We start from the raw sequence: 21,520 nt of genomic DNA on the forward strand, positions 1-21,520 counted from the left end.
AGGTTAAACACCATCACTTTCTCCTGTCTGTGTATTTTGACTCTGAAACTCGCGCATGCCCAAATAGACACTCCCACACCCTCCCACTTTAGTTCCTCCGACACTCCCCCCTAAACAGAGCTGGACACGCCCACTATTCTGACTTTTTCCAAAGTAGAGGTGTGAAAACACCCTGCTGAAACGAGGGGGTTTCATGGCCCTTTAATACACGAGAGTGACCAGCTCTATGAAAATTGCCACCAGTATCACCAGCACTGTGTTTTAACACTGAAGGTTCAGCACAGAACCACAGACAGTTCAGACAACTCATGTAGGACTCTGACACAGAGTATGGTGATTTACTGATGCACCAAAATGGTCGTTTCATAAGATTCACACTTTCCTGGACAGCAAAGGAAAACAGAAGCCAAAGCTGGAAGACAGCTATCTGACATTGCCTGTTGCCTGAGCACTTTCAGCATGCAGTTTCCTGGAAGAGATAAGCTTCCAAAAGCCTGCTCAATGCCATTAGAGCATTTCAGAACAAAAGAACTGCCCTGTACATGTCTGACAGAGAATTCAAATGACCCATTTTTCTGCACCAGCCACATTAGGGGACAAACTAAAACTTTTGAAAAAGACTAACAAGGATATGACTGAGCACAAAGAGACTCAAAACCACTTCCATATAGGTAAATTGCACGGTAAACCCTGCTGTTGACATTACTAAATATATTAAGCTAATATAACTTGACATTACTTAAATGACAAGTTTTGGCATCAAAAACCTAAACAGGTGTGTTTAACTTACTCATTAGGCAGTATCGTTAATTATTTCATTCATTTTCTTTTCGGCTTGGTCCCTTTATTAATCTTGGGTCGCCTCAGCAGAATGAAACGGCAACTTATCCAGCACGTTTTACGCAGCGAATGCCCATCTATCTGCAACCCATCACTGGGAAATACACACTCAATCACACACATACACTACAGCCAACTTAGCTTATTCAATTACCCTATAAGCCATGTCTAGACTTGTGGAGGAAACCAGAGCACCCAGAGAAAACCCAGGCGAACACAAGGAGAACATGCAATGCCAACTGACCTAGCCAAGGCTCAAAACAGCAACCTTTTTTGCTGCCCACTGCGCCACCGCAACACCCCATTAGGCAGCAAAAAACTTTAAATTAATATTTAGGTAATAATTAATAAATTAAGTTCACTGAACTTAACATTTTTATTTCTTTAAACGATTCACCTTGTGCCTGTTTCAAATGATTGGTTGCACTCGAAATTCAGCCTTGACAACCGCGCTGATTGGTCGATATATGTTATATGACACAAGTTGGTCATTTTGCTTGTGATGCTGAATTTTGCTGAAGCACAGCAGGACAGAGGCACTACCTGAACCAAATTAGTAAGTAGATATTTAAATGCTCATACATTTTTCTTAATTGATATACCAGCATGGGTGTCATGGTGGCGCAGTGGGTACCACGATCGCCTGACAGCAAGAAGGTTGCTGTTTCGAGCTTCGGCTGGGTTGACGAGGGTTTCCTCCAGATGCTTCAGTTTTCTTTACAAGTCCAAAAGCATGTGCTATAGGTGAATTATCCTCATTCATTTTCTTGTCGGCTTAGTCCCTTTATTAATCCGGGGTCGCCACAGCGGAATAAACCGCCAACTTATCCAGCAAGTTTTTACGCAGCTGATGCCCTTCCAGCCACAACCCATCTCTGGGATAGGTAAATTAGGTAAGCTAAATTGTTTGTAGTGTATGTTCGTATGTCCTGGTCCTCCAGCTTGGGGCTTGTTGACCTTATGACCCACCTCGTAAAAATTAGATGTTATGAAACACCAACATGGTGCGGCTAAGTATCAACTTTGATATGAATGCTGGGAGTAAGTAAAGAATATAAAAGCTGACAATTTGGAAGTTTAGGGCCCTATCATACACCCAGCGCAATGTGGCGCAAGGCGCAGCGCAATAGTCTTTTGGTAGTTTCAGCTTGGCGCAAGAGTCATTTTGAGGCGTTGCGCTACGCTGTTTAAATAGCAAATGCATTTGCGCTCAGATGTGCGCCCATAGGCGTTCTGGTCTAAAAAGGAAGGCGTTCTGAGGCGCACTGCTGGCGCGTTGCTATTTTGAGAAACTATAATAGATTTTTCATTAGACCAAAACAAACCCGCTCTAAACTCCGGCGCAGAGTTGCGCCTCGCTTACACACTGCTTAATACGCACAAGAGAGCAATAGGCAAATATCTTTACATATGAAAAACTGTAAATATTAAGGATATATGTATAGGATATAATAAGAATAGATATAGGATATACATATAAAGGATTCAAATATTACAAAACATATTTTCTAGCCTACATAAATATGAAAAATCACTGCTTTTATGTCTCGGGAGGCTTTTTTCAGTTCATTCATAACAATTTGCTTTTGTATAATGTTATTATTATTAGCAATATTATTTATTATATCCATATTTATATTTGTTTTATTAAATACAAGCTTAGATTTGCCCACCTGTCAGGTTTTAGACTATATGGGGCACAGCATGTGTTTTAGGATATAACTCAGGTTTTTGAGCACATTTTGCTATTATTATTCATTTATTCGTTTGCTGGAAATTAGAACTGAATTTAGAAATAGTTTTGAAACGAATATTTGCGCTTAACAAACGCAATTATTTATTTATAGAGTAATTGATGTCTGTGCGTAAAGGCTTCCCTATCCAAGAGTGAAAGTGAAAGTATATCCATTATCTCTCATTCTCACGCAGTAGATGCACTGTTTAACAGTTTTCTGTTAAAAAACTGTTAACTGTTTGCTAGTGAAATGCTCATTTTTTCCACTTAGGCTTACTTTACGTCCTGTAAATAGCGAATGCGCTTATGGCGCGACGCAGCTGGCTCTTAAAGGGAATGGGAGATGAGACTCTAATTGGTTTATTCTCAAAACACACCTATAACTCATTAAGAAAATAAACTCAACCCTTTTAGATTATGCGCCGCGGCGCAAAGCCGATTTTCCTGTCCTTAAATTAGCAAAAGTGCGTTCTGACACGCCCTGAAAGCATTTGCGCCCTGCGTTTTGCACTCTGCGTTTTGCGCTCTGCGCATGGACCGTCAAAATAGAGCCCTTAGTCTATTACTCATTTTAAGTTACCTGTACTTAAACATTTCATTTATCTGTAATTAAACATTTAAGTGAATTCAGTGAATTCAATTCATTTAGTTGTCAATTTCCCATTAATTAAATAAACTGAGTGAATCACTTTCCTCAAATCATTTGAGTATTCTCAACTATTTTACTATCACTCTGCTCTGTCGTAACAGAACAACTTTTCTTTCAGTAATGTTCAATATTAATCAGCCTTTAAAAAATGTTCTTAGAACATTAGCCCAAAAACTTTATACATTGTTAGTTTTTTACATTGTTTTTTACAATGTTTTTTTGTTCAATAAAACTTTCTGAAATTTGTTCATTAAAACATGTTTACGATTATAACGGCAGCTTCAGATGAACATAATTTTGTGCTGTTTTAAAAGAACATTCATGAAATGTGGGAAGGTTTTATAGCCTGTGCCAAACAGTCTTTATGTAGATATTATACAAGTTAACTCTTCCCCAAAAATTACATAAAGGTTATGCAAGAGTGTTGTGATTGCCAGTGGAGTTGTCTCCAATAATTATTAAACTGCATTTGGATCCGCAAGTCTGTTATGAAGCAGACGCTGAGAGCAGACTTGTGGATCCAAATGCAGTTTATTAATCATGGTCGTACAGGCAAGATTAATAAACAGGAGCAAAACAGTATCATACGGGTAATTCAAAAGACGAAGTCAATATGCAACCGAGAGGTCAGACTAGGTGGCAAAGAATCAAAACACAGAGAAAACCAATCAGGAAAACTCTTAGTAATGTTGGTACTGAAACCAGACTCAGCCATGTGTGGATAAAGGTGAGGTGTGTATATAGATCAGGGCTGGGCAAAATGTCCTGCATAGTTCAGCTCCAACTCTAATCAAACACACCTGAACACCCTGCTGAAAAATCCAGCTTAAACCAGCCTAAGCTGGTTGGCTGGTTTTAGCTGGTCAACCAGGCTGGTTTTAGAGAGGTTTTGGCCACTTCCAGGCTGGTTTCCAGCCATTTCCAGCTTGGTCTTAGCTGCTCAGGCTGGGAGATGACCAGCTAAAACCAGCTTGACCAGCCAAGCCAGGCTGGGAGTCCAGCCAAAACCAGCTATATCCAGCTTAAACCAGGCTGGTCAAGCTGGTTTTAGCTGGATTTGGCTGGTCATTTTCCAGCCTGACCAGCTAAGACCAGGCTGGAAATGGCTGGAAACCAGCCTGGAAGTGGCCAAAACCCCTCTAAAACCAGCCTGGTCGACCAGCTAAAACCAGCCAACCAGCCTAGGCTGGTTTAAGCTAGATTTTTCAGCAGGGCATGCTAATCAGTGTCTCCAAGATCACTAATTATCTATTAAGCTGCGGTCACAATGAGCTTATCCTCCCATAGACTTCCATTCATACGCATGCGAATGCGTCAGATCGGAAACGCAAGGTCATGCGTCAAGTTTTGCAGGTTGCTGCGGTGCAAAGTTCAAGCTTGGTGAACTTTGTCCTGCGAAATCGCATCACTTGACTGCGTGAGACCAATTGAGGATCAAAACATGACCTCTCTGAACAGAAATTTAAAATGGAGCAATCGCTTGCTTTTTTAAATGTCTAATAAACTTGTTTAATCCCGCCCTTTTTCGCAGTGCCGCACGACAGAACATCTCATGCTCAAACTCTAATCTGACCGCAGCCTAAGCAGGTGTGTTTGATCAGAGTTGGAGCTAAAATGTGCAGGACATCAGCCCTCCAGGATCAAGTTTGCCCACACGTAATATAGTTTCGTAATTAGTGTAGATGAGCAGCAGCTGTGTCTGTGTGCAAGTGTTCGGATTATTGTCAGCTGTTGCAGGTGTTGATGAGCCCAAGCGCTTCTGGGAGTTGGAGTTCTTTTAGCGGTAATCTCCCATATAGGAAACCCCGTTGGCGATTGCCACAAACTACAGACAACTCCACTGGCAATCACAACAAAGAGTAAAATTACACATTTTCAAACAAACATAACGACATAACTATATACTGTATTGTTAATTCTTTTTATGCTCTAAATATTGGCAGAGAATGTTTTTAAACATCATAACAAAAAAAGAAAAAATATCATAAACAAAAAAGTTACTTGTACATTTGTCTCTTTTAAAATCGATTTACTCTATGGTAAAACTCTAAATTTCACTAAGTTGTAAGCACGTCATGATTTTGCCAACAATGCAATCCTGGATTAACATCTATGTTGATCATGGAACATCATTTTTGTTCAAAAATGTAATCCATACCTAATCCCTATTCCCCACCCCTAAACCCAACTATAGCTGCAAATTATTCCCAAAATCATAGGAGAATAATAGTTGGATAACTATAATGTGGAAGTGCATAAACCTAACCGTAAGCCTAAAGTTAACAAAATAGATAAACGTATCCCTTAATTCTCATTGTCTGATTGGATTGTTGTTCCAGGATCAACATAGATGTTAATCTAGAACATGTCCTACTTGGGGAAATCAGGTTGGTGGAGGCAGGCTTATCTGGATGTTACTATTGTAACATCATTGTCTAGTTTGGCCTGTGTTCAAAGACGGCCACTGTACAAAAATAAAAATCCTAATTACTAAAAAACAAACAAAAAAAAACAAACAAAAAAAAACGATCACTATTATTTATTTTCAGAAAAGATCATTTAAAAAGCTCATACCGATTCCACAAGACTGTCAGCGCTTCCTCTCTCTATATATCCGGGGCTGTTTTGCGATGGCACCCTGAGAGTAGTGTATGCTCGAGGCTGCTGGGGCACACCTGCCATTGCACTACCAATCCACCCCGGACGTGCTGATGCTGGAAGAGTGGTGCTGCCATTGGTGTCACTCCACATTGCCTGAGTGCCCCCCACCTCGTTCACCAAAATGAGGGGCGCATAGAGGAGGCGACCCCGTCTAGCCTGGTTGTTAGCCCAAGAAGCTGAAGAAATCCCAGAGGAAATGCTGCTCCGTCGTGAGTCAAAGCTGTTGTGTGTCTGTTGAGCAGAGTCAATAAGATTTTTAGTAGAAATACAATAGTATGATTACAACAGATCTTATATTTGACAAAATGTAACTTGACCGTTTATTATTTTATTATTATTATTATTATTTTTTGAGAGTAAAAATTTTGGAGAATACCTGTGTTATCTGAGCGCGAGCCCTGCAGGGTGGGGAGTTTTGATGATATGTGCCAGGGACTGGGAGATCCTCATTACTGCCCTGCCTTCGCAAACACTGAATGTTAAAGTTTGGCTTCCGGCCTAACATAAAACAGGAAAAGAAAGGTTAATATTAGGGTCAGGTTTTATTTTATTTTTATTTTTTTTGGAGTGCAGAAATAATAGGTAGTTTTACCTAATGGTGTTGGGGGAAGCATTCTTCGCCGTGCAGCAAAACCATTGCCACTGTATTCATTATTGTTGTATCCATTACCATTGAATCCATTACTATTGTAACCATTACCATTGTAGCCATTGGTGCTATAACCATTACTGGAGCAACGATTGCCTGGATAATCAGTTCCATTGGTACCATTCCCATTGTAGCCATTTCCAGGGAAACTGCCATTGTAGTTGCCAGCATCTTGGATGTTTCCTTGGTAACCATTGCCGTTAAGGTTGATGGGCTGAACTGGAGCCACACAATCAGTGGTCCTATCAGGTACTACAACTTGTGTTGGCGGAACCTCAGGAAACCATTGTCTGTTAAAACAACCACAAATATTTATATATGAGATCATTTGTAAAGTATTCCATATGTTTAAATCATGTAAATGACCACGTGTTAACTTATTTGCCCAGGAATTTGCAAACAACTAGTGCAGTCAAGTTAATGTACATCACATATATTTACTGTATACTGTATGTAATGGATAATTCATAGCTAGATGTGCAATGAGGCATTATAATGCATGCTAGTGGTCAACAGGGTAAAGCTGTTATTGATCTTTACAGAACAATACCTTGACTGAAGAGAAATAAGTTATTTTCATCAGTTACATTAGATTTTTACCTATAACCGTGGTTCTTAGTAATTAATATAATAATAATTGACAACAGGCTGATGGAATATTTAGAAAGTAGTGCAAACCTGAGGTGATGATGAAGAGACCTATCTTTGGAAAACATTATTGTTTATTATTTCAAAAGTCTGGAGTTAATTAATTTATCTTAAATTAGTTCTGTCTGGTTCTTGAATCTGATTGGTTGATAGCCGTGTGATATTCTGCCAGTAACAGCACTCGTCCAGCCTCTTAACCCTTCACCCTTGTGTATTACTACGCCCACATACAGCCACAAGGAGAGAACACTCTACAGTTTGACAAATATTGTTGCTGGATAATAGACAACATTATGTACTTTTGAGGCTTTTTTAGTTGAGAATGTAGTTGTTTAAATTGCAACTATGCAGATTATTTATAAGGATAGTGCCTATTTTAAATATTTATACTTCTGAGAGACAGCGCGTCAGTGGCTATCAGCCTGTCATTGAGCAGAGCAAAGACTTGATGTTGTTCATCCACAAGATGGCGACAGAATCCCCTAGAGCAGTGGTTCTCAAACTGTGGTATGCAGGCTTCCTTCTAGTGGTACGCGGAGGAATGAAATGTCAGGTACATGCTATACACATTTCAAAATTTATGAAAAATTATGTATATAATATGCCAATATGACAAATAGCCTATATTTCTGAGGTAATCTGCCACATTTATTTTTAACTTTGCAGAGTTGTAGCTGCTTTACTGGGCCTACTACGCTACTGTATGTCAATACTGCTCATTTTGGTGGTACTTGGAGAGACAATTTTTTTCCTAAGGTGGTACTTGATGAAAAAAGTTTGAGAACCACTGCCCTAGAGGATAAAAAACAATGTCATTTCTACAGCCCATCAAATCATTTTTAAATGGGTAAATGGCAATCTAAGCCGATCACCCTCTTTAGAATGCTATAGTGCTGTTTTTATATCATATACTTGTAGTGTATTTAGTGTGAGATGGAACTCGCATATCAGGAATGTGTGTTTTTTGTGTTGGCCACTTTTGTATAACCCTGAGTTACTTTTTGGTTGGCCATCTGTTTGTTTATAATGTGTCTCCTGTTCTGATACAGCAGACTAGTCCAGTAAAAAAAAAAAAGACAGAAGAAAAGCATTAATAAAGCTGAGCATTAATAATGTTTAAAAGTCAAGGGTCGAGATTCCAACTAAAGCAAACACTATTCACCAAAATATTAAGTAAAATGATGCAAACTAAACATATAATTTTCATTAAAAACATCTGTAGATGTCTAGAAGAAATAAAGCTAAACAGGTTTGGATAATATCAAGAGTTCAGATGCAAAAGCATTTCTATCAGGCTCCTATAATTAGGTTCAGAAGTTTCATTTTTAGGCAATGATATTAGCTAGTTAGCTAGATAATAGTTACCTAGCTAGATATTAGCTATTAGCTAGTAAATAAAATACCCTTTTTAAAATGTTACTTTAGACAATTCTTTGGTTTTTAACAAGGTCGATTTTCTTTTGCGTCAAAAGTAGCTAAATCCACCAGTGTTTTTTATGCAAAACCCTCTAAATTCACCGATTGGGACAAGACAGTGTAATTAGTTGGAAAATCGCTAAAGATGCAATTAGAAATTATTTTACCAAACATAAAACCCATTACACAAACCTCCTGAAATTTAAAATAAATAAATTTGACAAGTAAGAGGCGGTTCATTCCGCTGTAACAAACCAGGGAAAAAGCAGAGGAAAAAATTGAATAAATGAAATCTGTCAAGTAACTGCATTAATCAATAACATTAAAACTGACTTTAATTAAATCTTTACAATCTGTTGTCATTACTAATATTTATGTTTAGATTTAATGTAGAGCAGTGTAAACATTGCAAACATTGTAAACTAAGTTTGATAGATTAAAATAATATAGTGTAAAAACATTATGAAACATCAATATCTGTGCATTGTCCATTAAAAAGCTTATCAGACGTGAAGGTAATATAAAGTCATTTAAATAATGTATAGTTTTATACACTATATTTATCTTTTAAAAATAGCCTACATTAGCAAATAAAACACAAGGTAGGCCTACTGGGCTTAAAGGGGATGCCTCTCAGACAATATTAGAAGCTGTCATTCACTCCTTCTCACCATACTTAAGGTCTTGGTCTCTTGTTTATCCTCATAGCATTCAAATGGCATAAAAGAATGGCATCTTAACTCTGTCTTTTGTGAAACGCAGTTGCCGTTTAATGTATAGTAAATTGAACTCATTCAAAGTAGCGTCGCTGTGCAAAAAGTTTTTATGAATGTATGTTACACTTTCGACTGTAAATTGTGTTTTCTTTTTCTTATAATGCACAGAGTTTTGAGGTAAGGGACTTTTTCATTTGCCATTAACTGACAGTCGGACAGTCTCATCCAGTTCAAACTCTGTCTTTTAAAATCAAAAGCGGAATAAAACAGTCTCCTCATAAAGGCCGGCGTATCAGTTGAAAACATGATTCGATTCCCGCTCTCTGGTTGGGTCTCGGGATATAGTGGCTTTTGCAGTCAAAGGCAAGTGGCGTTTAGCAGCTTTTGCCAACAAACTGTTATTTCTGAATGGGCTGACGCTTGCATTTAGATGATTAGAAGCAAATATATTTGTTGATGGTGTATTACATGCCTAAAGCGTTCACTCAATGTCATTATCTCATTTTGGCGGAAGTAGCGTTTAGCGGCTTTTGCATCTAAACTCTTGATATATTCCATAATATTTCAGCCAATTTCATCTTAGGCTATGATCCAAATTCTAAATAAATGTTGAAATTACTGAAGTGATTATTATGTGTTTTATGTATGTAATGATATTGTTATATATCATGTCTGAGAGGCATGTCTGAGAGGCATCCCCTTTAAGCCCAGTAGGCCTACCTTGTGTTTTATTTGCTAATGTAAGCTATTTTTAAAAGATAAATATAATGTATAAAACTATACATTATTTAAATGACTTTATATTACCTTCATGTCTGATAAGCTTTTTAATGGACAATGCACAGATATTGATGTTTCATAATGTTTTTACACTATATTATTTTACAGTTGAAGTCAGAATTATTAGCCTCCCTTTATTTATTTTTTATTTTTTAAATATTTCCCAAATGATGTTTAGAAAAGCAAATAAATTTTCACAGTTTGTCTAATATTTTTTTTTCTTACGAAGAAATTCTTATTTGTTTTATTTCATTTAAAAAGCAGCTATTACTTTTTTAAACATCATTTTAAGGACAAAAATTATTAGCCCCTTTAAGCTATATTTTTTGATAGTCTACAGAACAAACCATCATTATACAATGACTTGCCTAATTACCCTAACCTGCCTGATTACCTTAATTAACCTAGTTAAGCCTTTAAATATCACTTTAAGCTGTATAGAAGTGTCTTGAAAAATATGTAGTAAAATATTATGCACTGTCATCATGGCAAAGATAAAATAAATCAGTTATTAGAAATGAGTTATTAAAACTATTATGTTTACAAATGTGTTAAAAAAAAATTGGTTGGGGGGAATTCAGGGGGGCTAATAATTATGACTTTATCTGTATATGTTCGGGATTTAAAGGGTTTCTATCTGTATTGTGGCTTATCACTCTGCCTGTATGCCTTATGTTATGCTGCCTTTTAAAGGTAGTAACTGGCAGTGTGAATCTGTTTGCTAATTTCAACTGCACATGCTCTGTCTTGACCCAATGGTAGTTTTAAGTTTTTTAAGAGCCAAAGCAAAACTTTTTTCCAGAAATTTCACCTTGGTGAGCTGTTGCAAACTCCAAAAACTGCGATTCTAACAAACTGATTTCGTTTAAAAACATCATTTGTATCAAACATTTCCAACTTACTGTTCAGGTAAGACTGCAGTCTGAGGGTCCCCACTGCCCACACCACCTTGGTCTGCAGTGTATGTCAATTCTGTGACTCCTCCTCCCATGACTACTTCTTCTCCTATGATTGATCCCCCATGGACTACTCCATCTGTTGCTACCCCATGGACAACTACCGCTTCCATGACTCCTCCCATAGTTGCTCCTCCATGTCCTCCTGGAACGACATCCCCTTCTGTGACTTGTCCATTTTGCATGGCTACATCCGGAGATGGGGAGGGTGGATAGACACAAACTCCAGTGCTGTCATTCCTGAAATATGAAAAATTTTATGACTAGATCTCAAAAAAGCTGGTAAAAATTTGTTGTCATGTTTCCTACTTTTGGTGGAATTTTTCTTAGTTCTACAAATACCTGCTCAACAAACAACTGAAAGGACATTCTTCTTCATGGAAGTATGACTTTTGATAACACAAATAAAGCATTATTTGCCTTCGAATCAATATTGGAACAATATCACATCAATCGTGCTTCATTTACAACAGGATTCGGTACCAGTTTCTCTTCCTTTTATTAAATGACTGTTGTATGTTTTATGTAGATTTGCATAATGTGTGTATTGCCCTCTACTTTGCTGTGATATATTGTATGATGAAGAGATTTAAATGTCTGCCTACTTTTAACAGAAAATGTTCACAGCACCATTCTTTCAACACCCTAACTATTAAGTAATTGTTATTAAGCATATTAAGGAAGTATGTGGGATCAATGTCATTTAGGGCCCTATTATAGACCTGGCGCAATAAGGCGCAAAACGTGTTTCCAAGACATGTTGCTATTTTCAGACCAACGCAACCTTGATTTTTCCGTCTTCCGCCACGTTGTTTAAATAGCAAATCCATTTGCATCACTTTTGTGGACTCATGGGTGTTCTGGTCTAAAATAGAGGTGTGTTAAGGCGCATTGCTGGCGAGTTGCTTTTTTGAGGAACTAAAATTAACTGTTCAATAGACCAGCTGAGAGCAGGGTACCATTACTTCGTACCTCACTTAAATGATCTAAAATTATTTGACAGATCCTGGATCTGTTCATCTTGATAACTGATCTCTCGCTAATTTGGTTCGTCAAACAAGTTTGCGAATCAGATTAAAATGTCTGGAGGAACTGGTCTGAGATCGCTGCGTGTGTTCTGAAGGACTGATCTGTCGATTCTCGAAATCATGATCAGCAATTCAACGATTGGCTGACCGCACAGCAGCGTAATGACATCATCTGATTAATATTCAATTATCCATAGGACATCCATGACATAAAATTCACAGTAAACGGTTTGTTAAATATGACACGCAATAACTTTCCACGTTAGTTGTGGGCTGCAGGCTTTACACTTTCATGTGTCAAGAGTATTCATCATGTATTTCAATGCATATCAATGTATTTAGTTCAATATTTAGAAAAGATTTTCTTTATTATAGTAGCCTAGCCCTACTCACGTTTTTTAATCGGTGTGAAGAATAACTGTATCAATAAATTTTGCATCAAAAAAGCATTTTGATATCGGTAAAGGTATCAATCACCAGCATATTAGTGATCAAAACACGTGCATGACTGCATTTTATTATCCTTTTTTTTAAAGTCGAATATTGTGCATGTAACGCGTTTGCATCTAAAAAGTTCATATCAAAAAATTCTCTTTGAACCACCAGGTGGCAGTCTTTTACTTTTATTTCAGAGTGCAGATTGCATACGTTTCATTAATATTTTTTAACTTTATATGTATACATTGGTGCATGAGAGAAGATATTTTGAAGAAGCCATTATGGGGCACAATTGACTACCATGATTGGTGAAAAATACTATTATAATAAGTTAACTGGTGCTGCAGAACTTTTCTGTTTCCCACATTATGAAAATATATTCCTTTTTGTTCAGCAGAACAAATTCTATTGTACAGGCTTGGAACTACGTGTGTGTAAGTAAATGATGGCAGTTTATCAAATGACAGTTATAAATATACATGCCCATTACAGGCACTGGCAATTAGTTAAACTTGAGTTAGCCAATTGTAACCTGGATTTGTTAAGTTGACTAAATACCGCATCCTTCAATCAAAATAGCCTAAAACATCTTTCAGACTCATTGGCTATATGCTAATTAAGCCATTATAGACCTTTTTCATGGCTGCTGCACGGAGGGCGCCATAGCGACCAGCGTCTTCCGGTAGAATGCTAAAAACTTCCGTTTACAGCGTGTACAACTGGTAATTTGCGCTCCGAAAATGGGGTTCAAATAACGTTTTTAATGGATAACAGAGTGTTTTTGTGACACACAACACATGTGGTTCAAGCGCGTCAGAAATACGAGAAAAACGTTCTCCTAGTTCCCGTGTCTGCCTTCAGAAATACACGCGCACACACACACATACACACACACTCAGAGATAGAGAGAGAGAGAGAGAGAAATCAAACCAGAGTACTGGCATGAAACTTAACAGGTATGAAAGTTATGCAATTTACAAAAATGACCAATAAAAGTCTGTTATTGATACTCTGCTGACTGATTTGCTGTTAACTCTAATCGCGAGCCGTTTGTGTTTTATTTCGTGTGTTGTATTCACCACGGGTTTGTGTTTTTCTGTCATTTCGAAATGACACTAGCCTATATTTTCACTTTGTCACTGTTATTAAATCAGTGTGTCAGTGGCACAGTACAGGCTACGTGTGTGTGTGTGTCAAACATTTTGGTGAATTACATTTGTTTGGGCTGGTTATATATTTGAAATAAAGAGAAAATGTTGACTTTAGCGATGACAAGGCTTCATTTAAACTGCAGAAGATGGCGTCTGACAACCAGGGGAAAATGCCTCACAGCAGCTGTTTTCCATCCTATTAGATCGCATTTCTTTTAATGATTAGTCCAGAAAGTGGTGCTGATGGACAACAGTATTAGTTCAAAGAGGATAAAAGCAGGTAAATAGATTAAAACTATCGTTTCAAAGCTGTCCATATGTGACTGTTTACACGCATTAGCTGCCGACTGGAAGTTCTTCGCATTCTCCTTGCGCATACACGCAAAGCATAATGGGTAATTTTGCGTTCCAAGAAAAAGGTCTATAGACTCAGGGCCTACTCACACTATGCCATCTGTACCGTGCCCAGGCCCGTTTCCCGGATCGTTTGAGAAGTGTAAGTGGGCTGAATCGGGCTCCAGCACGGTTCACTTGGCCGGCCCTGGCCCGGTTGGAAGAGGTTGGCCTGAGCGCGGTTCACTTGGGCTTTGGCGCGGTACACTTGTGTGTGAGTGCAAAACGCGCCAAAGCCCGAAACTGAAAGTGAGACGTGACTTTTAAGGGGTTGTTTCATATGGATTTATTAATCACTCTTACTGTTCAGTGAATGCAAACTGCCGTAGTTTATTAAAGACGAGAACTCACTGCACGACACCTGTGCACCTTCAGCAGACCTCCTCATTCCTCCAGCACGAGAGCATTATGATTGTTTTTGAGCGCCAAAAGTGGCGGATCTGTTCGGCAAAATATCTGACTGCGTGTCACCGCATCCCTAAGGACTGTTTGGCGAAATATTTGACTGCATGTCACTGCATAATAAACTACTGAAACGATATAACTAGAGAAATCTCCACTGTGCTGCTGAGTGAGAGAGCGCTTCTCACTGAAAAGCACAGCAGCGATGACGCAAGCGTGCCGAGGCCCATTTGTGGTGTGAGTGCAGGCCGTTGGGGGAGACGGGTGGGGGGACAAGCGTGCTTTGGCCCGGTTCGAGGCAACTGTACCTAGTGTGAGTACGGCCTAAGGTCCAATCCCAGTTCTATGTTGTACCCTAACCCTACACCTACTCCTACACCTCAACCTTGGCCCTTGAAAGTGTGAAGGGGTAGTAATAAAAATATTTCCTTATAAAAAGAGACACCAGTACTACACATGAACACATAAGATCACAAGTCGCAGCTAAATCATTCATCACACGAAATCAGCTGTAGTCATTCTGCTAGATGAAAGCACAGTGGAACTTTAAAGACCACTTGCTCACAAAATTGTTATGCAGTTTTCAGCTCGAAAGTGTATGAGACTCCAAGTTTCCTCAGAGGTTCCTGTTTCGACTGGTGGATAGTGTTGCAAGAAACAAAGAAAGCTGTACTGTATTTATACAGTGCTCATATTCATGGATGTAACCACAAGTTAAGTTATCAGACTTTAAAATACAGTATGTTGTGGAATATTTTGAAGTGGTTACTATAAGGCACTATAGTTTGCGAAATGTAGTGATATAAAAGAAATTAACTGAAGATCATGACTGTAACGTTGATATGAATGTAATAAATTAAATTCTAGTTTGTAGTAAAAATCCATATTATTTGTAGATCTCCTTCAAGCAAAAATAAAATTGGAACTAAAGTACAGTGGCTTCTAATCATACAAGTATAATTGTATTGTTTTGTCTTATATCTTACTGTGCTCCTTGTCTTGGGTTGGTATTCAGTATCCACAATGGGGTAAGTTTACTGTGACTGGAGGTCCACTTGCTGGGTAAGGGAGACAACCTGTTAGGCTGTTCAACTATCACTTCATTTTCAGATAGGGCAGAGGCTGGACGGGAGTCCAACAGGGCTTCCTCCAGCATTAAGCTTCCATTGCGTATTCTTGGGGGAAGCTCGATGTTTACTGTGGTCTGATCCAGATGTGGGGGCATAGGCGTGCTTCTAGGGGTGGACATAGTTGGTGTAGGAGGAACATCACTGAAGACGCTGTCACTCTGCAGATGTGAAGGAAAACAAAATTAACTGGAGTTGCAGTAAGACTAGTGATGCTGTTAAAGTGTTTAAAAACATTCTAATTACATTTGACAAAAGACTGAATTCTGTCATCATTCACCCCCCACCCCTTCATGTGTATTTTTTTAACTGCTGAAAACAAAATAAGAAACTGTGAAGGATATTGCAAACCTTCTACCATTGACTTTTTTCCTGCAATTGATGTTACTAGTTTTCAGATTTCTTCAAAATATCTTTTTGTGATCAACAAAAGAAAAAACTCAAAGGTTTATAAGCACTTGAGGGTGAGAAAATGTTCATTTTTGGGTGAATTATCACTTTAAGGCTTATAATTGGTTGCCAAAGGAACTTCAACAACAAGTATTGAGCAAATGCTGTGAATAATTAAGTGATTTAAATTTTATTAATTAATTTATTACAATTCTTTTCTCATAATGAATAGCAAAGATTTCAAACACACTACTTTCACTAAACTTGCCTTGCCTTTCATGTTGTGGAATTGCTTGTAAAAGCAGTAGGAAAATAATAAAAATAACACCTTTTAGAATAAGGCAAAAAAAAAGGGAAAAAGCAAATTGCTATTACTTTCCAGATTCAAAAGTATTTTACAACAAAATAGACAACTGGTCAAATATAGCTGCCTTTCTTATAAAACAGTAGACCTCAAGCAGCGCCCATGAATTTGCTGTGTTTTTGAAATACTGTTCTGTTAATGTTTTCTTCAACTTCAATAACGACTGTAATAATGTTATTCTACTGGATGTGATTTTAGGCAACAAAATATGTGTTGTTTTTTCATGTAAATATACAGCTCTGATTCTTTTCATAATGATTTGATGAAGAAATTAAATACAATTACTTCAAGTATTTGTTAAATGAACTAAAATGAAGAAAACAATGTATGTACATCTTAATTTTGCAAAATAGACATTCTGTCTATGAGTTCAGTCAAAATAAAGGAAAAAGATTATCTATTTCATGTACATTACTCAAAACAAAGTATTCATAAACTGTATTTAATGGATTTAGACTTTAAACTGTACACATTTACAAAAAAAATGCATGATTCTTTGTACAGTATGAAAATGGCACAAGCTTATTTGCGGTTTTATGCTGAAATATCAGAGAAAGCTTAGAGTACACCCAAACACAGATGACCTTTCCCTTATCAGAAAATTCAAAAGTACATAAAAAATGAATGTCTCCCTTGTGTACTTGTGATCCAATTGAATTAAACAGATCTTAATACCAGTGGTAAACAGAGCATGTAGTGTTAATTTCATCATGGAAACTGTTTACAAAACTGGCTGGTCCACAGTTAAACAACCCAGGTCAAACCCATTTGGGCCCCACATGTGTGTACTGGCTGGGTTTTGATCTGAAACTTCAAAGAAACATTCTGGAGACTCATGCAACTTAAAAAAGCACCAGGAAAGTATTCACAATGATTCACATTTTGTGTGACCCACTTTTTGTGTTGTCCTTGAGTGACTCTCTGAAGAGATCTGAAACTGGCTGTGCACCAACACTGCCAAAAATAGCTGTACCAAGCATTATACTCAATAAGACTTGATGCTTGTAATTGGTTTTGAATGTGCTTCACCAAAATATTCAGCAACGGCTGAAAATACATATGTATTTTTTTTAAATCAAACTTACTTATTTTGAAAATGTTTATATAATTTTTAGGGAAATGATATTAAAATAACTCATTTTGGAATAAGGTTGTAATAATAAAAAAAGAATAACTTGAATGCACTGTATATTGTGTGCAATTTAAACAGTTTTTCTTCTGTTACATAATGTTAGCAATTTTAGTCTTGAAGTCTTGAAGAAAGAGACATTTTATGTGAAAAGACCTATGGCATTTATTAAGTTCCCCTAACTTAAAGGGCATCTATGGTGAAAAATCTACTTTCAAGCAGTTTGGACAGACATTTGTGTAAGTATAGTGTATAGACCATCATATTGGGGTGATATAACACCCAGTCCTTTATTTTTAATTTAACAACATAAAAAAAACAGTGAACTAATTGGACCAGTTTTGAGATCCATCGCAATTTGACGTAGGAATGCGGTTGTTTCACGTCCACCTTTTTCAGCGTGAGTCAAAGCGATGTCACCAAAAAAACACCCTTACTCTATTTTTGGATGTAAGGCTTATTAGACTCAAAGAGAGAGCCTTCATCGTCTTCCTGCAAATGAGCAACAGAGATTTGCGCCATTTGCGCTGAACACGACGTAAAAGGTCACTTCTCTCTTTGTGTCATGTCTTTTGGACGCCCAAATACAGAAATAGAACAAGCTCTGTGAAAATAGCAGTGTTTAGACTACATTTTAGCTTTCAATGCTACTAACAGTGCCTATGTGACCCCTTCATTGCACATTTCCAGGCATGCATGCACATAACCTGAAGCGTTTATGACATAATTAACCTGGATGTATTTTTTGTAGTCCCCAAACTTCGCTGTAAGCTTTGCTAAGCTAATTCTGTAAACGTCAATGTCTCTCTTTTTATTGAACTTTGAGCGTCTTAACGCAGATTTATACCTCTGCGTCAAGCACTTACGTATGGTCCGTTGCAGCCTTAACACGATCGCATAATGTACCTTCGCACCTCTCAAAAAATGTAACAACACATTCCACCAACGCTTAGCACAAGATCTGTGATTGGTCAGCTTGCCAGCTGTGACGAGTGTGGGAGGCGCTGATAGCCGCGAGCCTGATGGAGCGAGTGTTTACAAGTGTCGAGTCCTGTGAATGAGCACCAGGTGGAAACTTTTGTTTTGTGTCTACTTTATTATTAAAGTTGTTGCACGTCCGCTGGTTCCACCTCTGAATAAGCAACTTTTAGCTACTTGTACATTAAGATAGTATTCAGAAAAAAACAAAACGCTTGTGATGAAACTCGACACAGAGAAACATAAAAGCTTACTGCCAACTAGTGTTTTGGAAGTGTTACTGCAGAGCAACACAAACAGTGTACAGAAGTAAAAATGCATGGCTATGTGCAAGTCATGCACCATGGGTTACAGCAATCACTCAACGCAGAAGTATAAACCAGCCTTTACATTCAACAATGTTATTTATGATAATGTAGTGGACTACATCTTTAAAGTGAAAGGTTAATGTTTAAATGAATGTAAGTAAATGAAACATGTAACATCTCGCATGCTATTAATTAGCATTGAGAGCCCACTAATTTTACTCACCCTAAAGAACTCCTCATCTTCCATCATCTCCCCCTCCAGTGCTTCCTCATCCTCCATCGCCATAGCTAGTCGCATCTCTGGGGCAAGATCCTGTAATGTGCGTAACCCAGCCTGGAAAATAAAAGATCAAGTCATTTCAAACCCTGTAATCTACTGAGGTTAAATCTGCATAGCATGAAAGTACAATATATTGTGCTGCTAATCATTTTATATTGTATACTCGCAATGATATTTTTGATATTACTATAATAATTGCATTACAGTCTGAAATCAAATGCACATGACCAAAACAAAAATTACTTTCTCTCTCATCAACTGACTTCAGCAAAGATCAACTGAAGCCTCAATAAATTTCATCAGCACTCTGTTCTTCTTTCTCCTTCCTCCCTTTTTTGGATTGATTGTAAATGAGAGACAACTGTCTAAAAGGGCAAAACCACACTGTAAAATCTGTGCTTTGCCTTATCAGATAAAAAAGACAAAAATGTCATGACTGATATCCGTCTTCTTAAAAAGATAAAAAAAATAATGCAACAACGCAGACACCAGTTACATTCTCACCACATAAAGAACCACGTACTGAGACCGCCATATCACTATTAATGTGTCTTTTGTGTGTGCCTGCAACCAGCAGTGCTTAAGTGTGCACTCACACTATGCTATCCGAACCATGCCTAACCGCGTTTACCGGTTTGTTTGAAAAGTGTTAGTGCTCCGAATCAGGCCCAGGTGCGGTTCAGTTGGCCGGCCCTGGCCTGGTTGGAAGAGATGTGCCAAAGCGTGGTTCGTTAGGCTTGTAGTGTGAGAAGAATAGGTTTGTTGCACCTGCAATGATTTTTTTTTATCTGATTTTGAAGCCTAATGATTTAACCATAAAGAAGGTGCTTGTTTTGAAACCTTTGTTACATGTTTTAAAAATTTTGATGTTTAAGAAAAATGAGGTTTAACGTAATTAATAAAGTTTTGTATTTTGATTATTGTGTCTGAAAATCTAAATAATACTATTTTTCAAATGTGAACGTCAGTGTTTAGTTGTTTATTTTGTTCATGCACATTATAAAATTACAAAAGAAAACCATTCAATAGCCTTGAATGACTTTTGAAAATAGATTATTTGGGTGCATGTTATTGTGATTAATTGAACATCTGGGCAGATTTTCTGCAAATGTGTTGGACAGAAGGGTGAACCATTGTCTGGGCCTAGAGCTTTTCTGATCTTTTGTTTCTGAAATACATCTTCCATACAGATACAGAGACCAGGTTGTGTAGCAGAAGTGTGTGAAGGGAGTTGGCAGGTGTTCATGGAGGTGGGTCGAAAATCTAAATGACAACAGGATCATCAGTTAATTGTTTAAGGCCCCATTTACACTAATTTGTTTTAGTATTAAACCGACGTTCTATAATCAAAACGATCCACATCCGTACTTTCACCTGGTGTTTCTGAAAAGATCTCTGTCCACACTATACTGCTGAAAATACACATCATGTGACCGTACACACATTCTGCAGCATGCGCTGCAGCGTTTGCGCATGTCTGAGCCCCAGTCAGTCAGCGGGGGCTTTGAGTACAAAACCCCAGGTGAGAGCTGCACACATCGAACTGTTTATCAAGGATAACCACTGGATCTAATCTCACAATACTGTATTTGTTAAACGTGATATTCAATTCATCTGGTTGTCTATACCTAACGTCACATTCCCCGACTTTGGTCTTTTGAATCTATTACTTGCTCTCAGGTAACGTGTTTTGTCTGAGCTCAAAGATAAGTTATTATATTAATTCATGTTACCACGTACACAGATTCTGCACATTTGACTGATTGCTTGCCTTTGTTTTCTATATTTTATAAATTTATTGTATGTTATACTTTTATAATTGACATTATTGATTATTAAAACTGATATTCAGCAAAAGAGAGAGGGTGTTTCATATTTTTCATTGAAAATGAAAGGAGACAATTATTTTATAGGCTCTATTTTGTTATAAATATGCATACAGTGAAGATGACGATCATATAAATATGCAGCTACACGACGCCTCACATTTTTGGTGTCTGTTAAGTTGTTAATATCAAAATGAAAATAGGCAGTTTCTTATATCGGGGATGCAGTGGCGCAGTAGGTAGTGCTGTCGCCTCACAGCAAGAAGGTCGCTGGTTCGATCCTAGGCTCAGTTTCTGTGTGGATTTTGCATGTTCTCCCTGCGTTCGTGTGAGCACCCCTCCAGGTGCTCCGGTTTCCCCCACAGTCTAAAGACATGTGGTACAGGTGAATTGGGTAGGCTAAATTGTCCGTAATGTATAAGTGTGTGTGTGTGGATGATTCCCAGAGATGGATTGCGGCTGGAAGGGCATCCGCTGCTTAAAAATGTGCTGGATAAGTTGGCGGTTCTTGGAAAACTCTGGGGTAGTGTGGACGCAAGGCGTAACCGTAGCAAAACTTAGGTGTTTTAAAACGAAAATGTTTTATTGTAAACTGGGTCTAAGTAGATCATCAGTTGATTCCCAGAAGTCTGGAGAGATGGTGTCTTTTGCTTAAT

The 21,520-nt window shown here is 37.8% G+C and overlaps 2 protein-coding genes across 2 annotated transcripts in view; one reads left to right on the plus strand and one right to left on the minus strand.

The window, feature by feature from the left end:
• Positions 1 to 21,520, plus strand: part of grk5l (G protein-coupled receptor kinase 5 like) — a 785,510-nt gene that overhangs the window by 178,318 nt on the left and 585,672 nt on the right. The gene's annotated exons all lie outside the window — the stretch shown is intronic.
• cacna1fa (calcium voltage-gated channel subunit alpha1 Fa) overlaps positions 1 to 21,520 on the minus strand; it is a 65,850-nt gene that overhangs the window by 2,085 nt on the left and 42,245 nt on the right. The window contains exons 42-47 of the mRNA XM_087265317.1: positions 18,982 to 19,092; positions 15,449 to 15,750; positions 10,997 to 11,290; positions 6,478 to 6,824; positions 6,262 to 6,383; positions 5,799 to 6,116 (exon numbers count right to left, since the gene is read on the minus strand). Of these exons, the coding sequence (XP_087121443.1) occupies positions 5,799 to 6,116; positions 6,262 to 6,383; positions 6,478 to 6,824; positions 10,997 to 11,290; positions 15,449 to 15,750; positions 18,982 to 19,092 (1,494 nt within the window). The remainder of the gene's footprint in view (positions 1 to 5,798; positions 6,117 to 6,261; positions 6,384 to 6,477; positions 6,825 to 10,996; positions 11,291 to 15,448; positions 15,751 to 18,981; positions 19,093 to 21,520) is intronic.

Source organism: Danio rerio, chromosome 8, assembly GCF_052040795.2.
Source record: "Danio rerio strain M-AB ecotype USA chromosome 8, GRCz13ab, whole genome shotgun sequence".
NCBI lineage: Eukaryota > Metazoa > Chordata > Actinopteri > Cypriniformes > Danionidae > Danio > Danio rerio.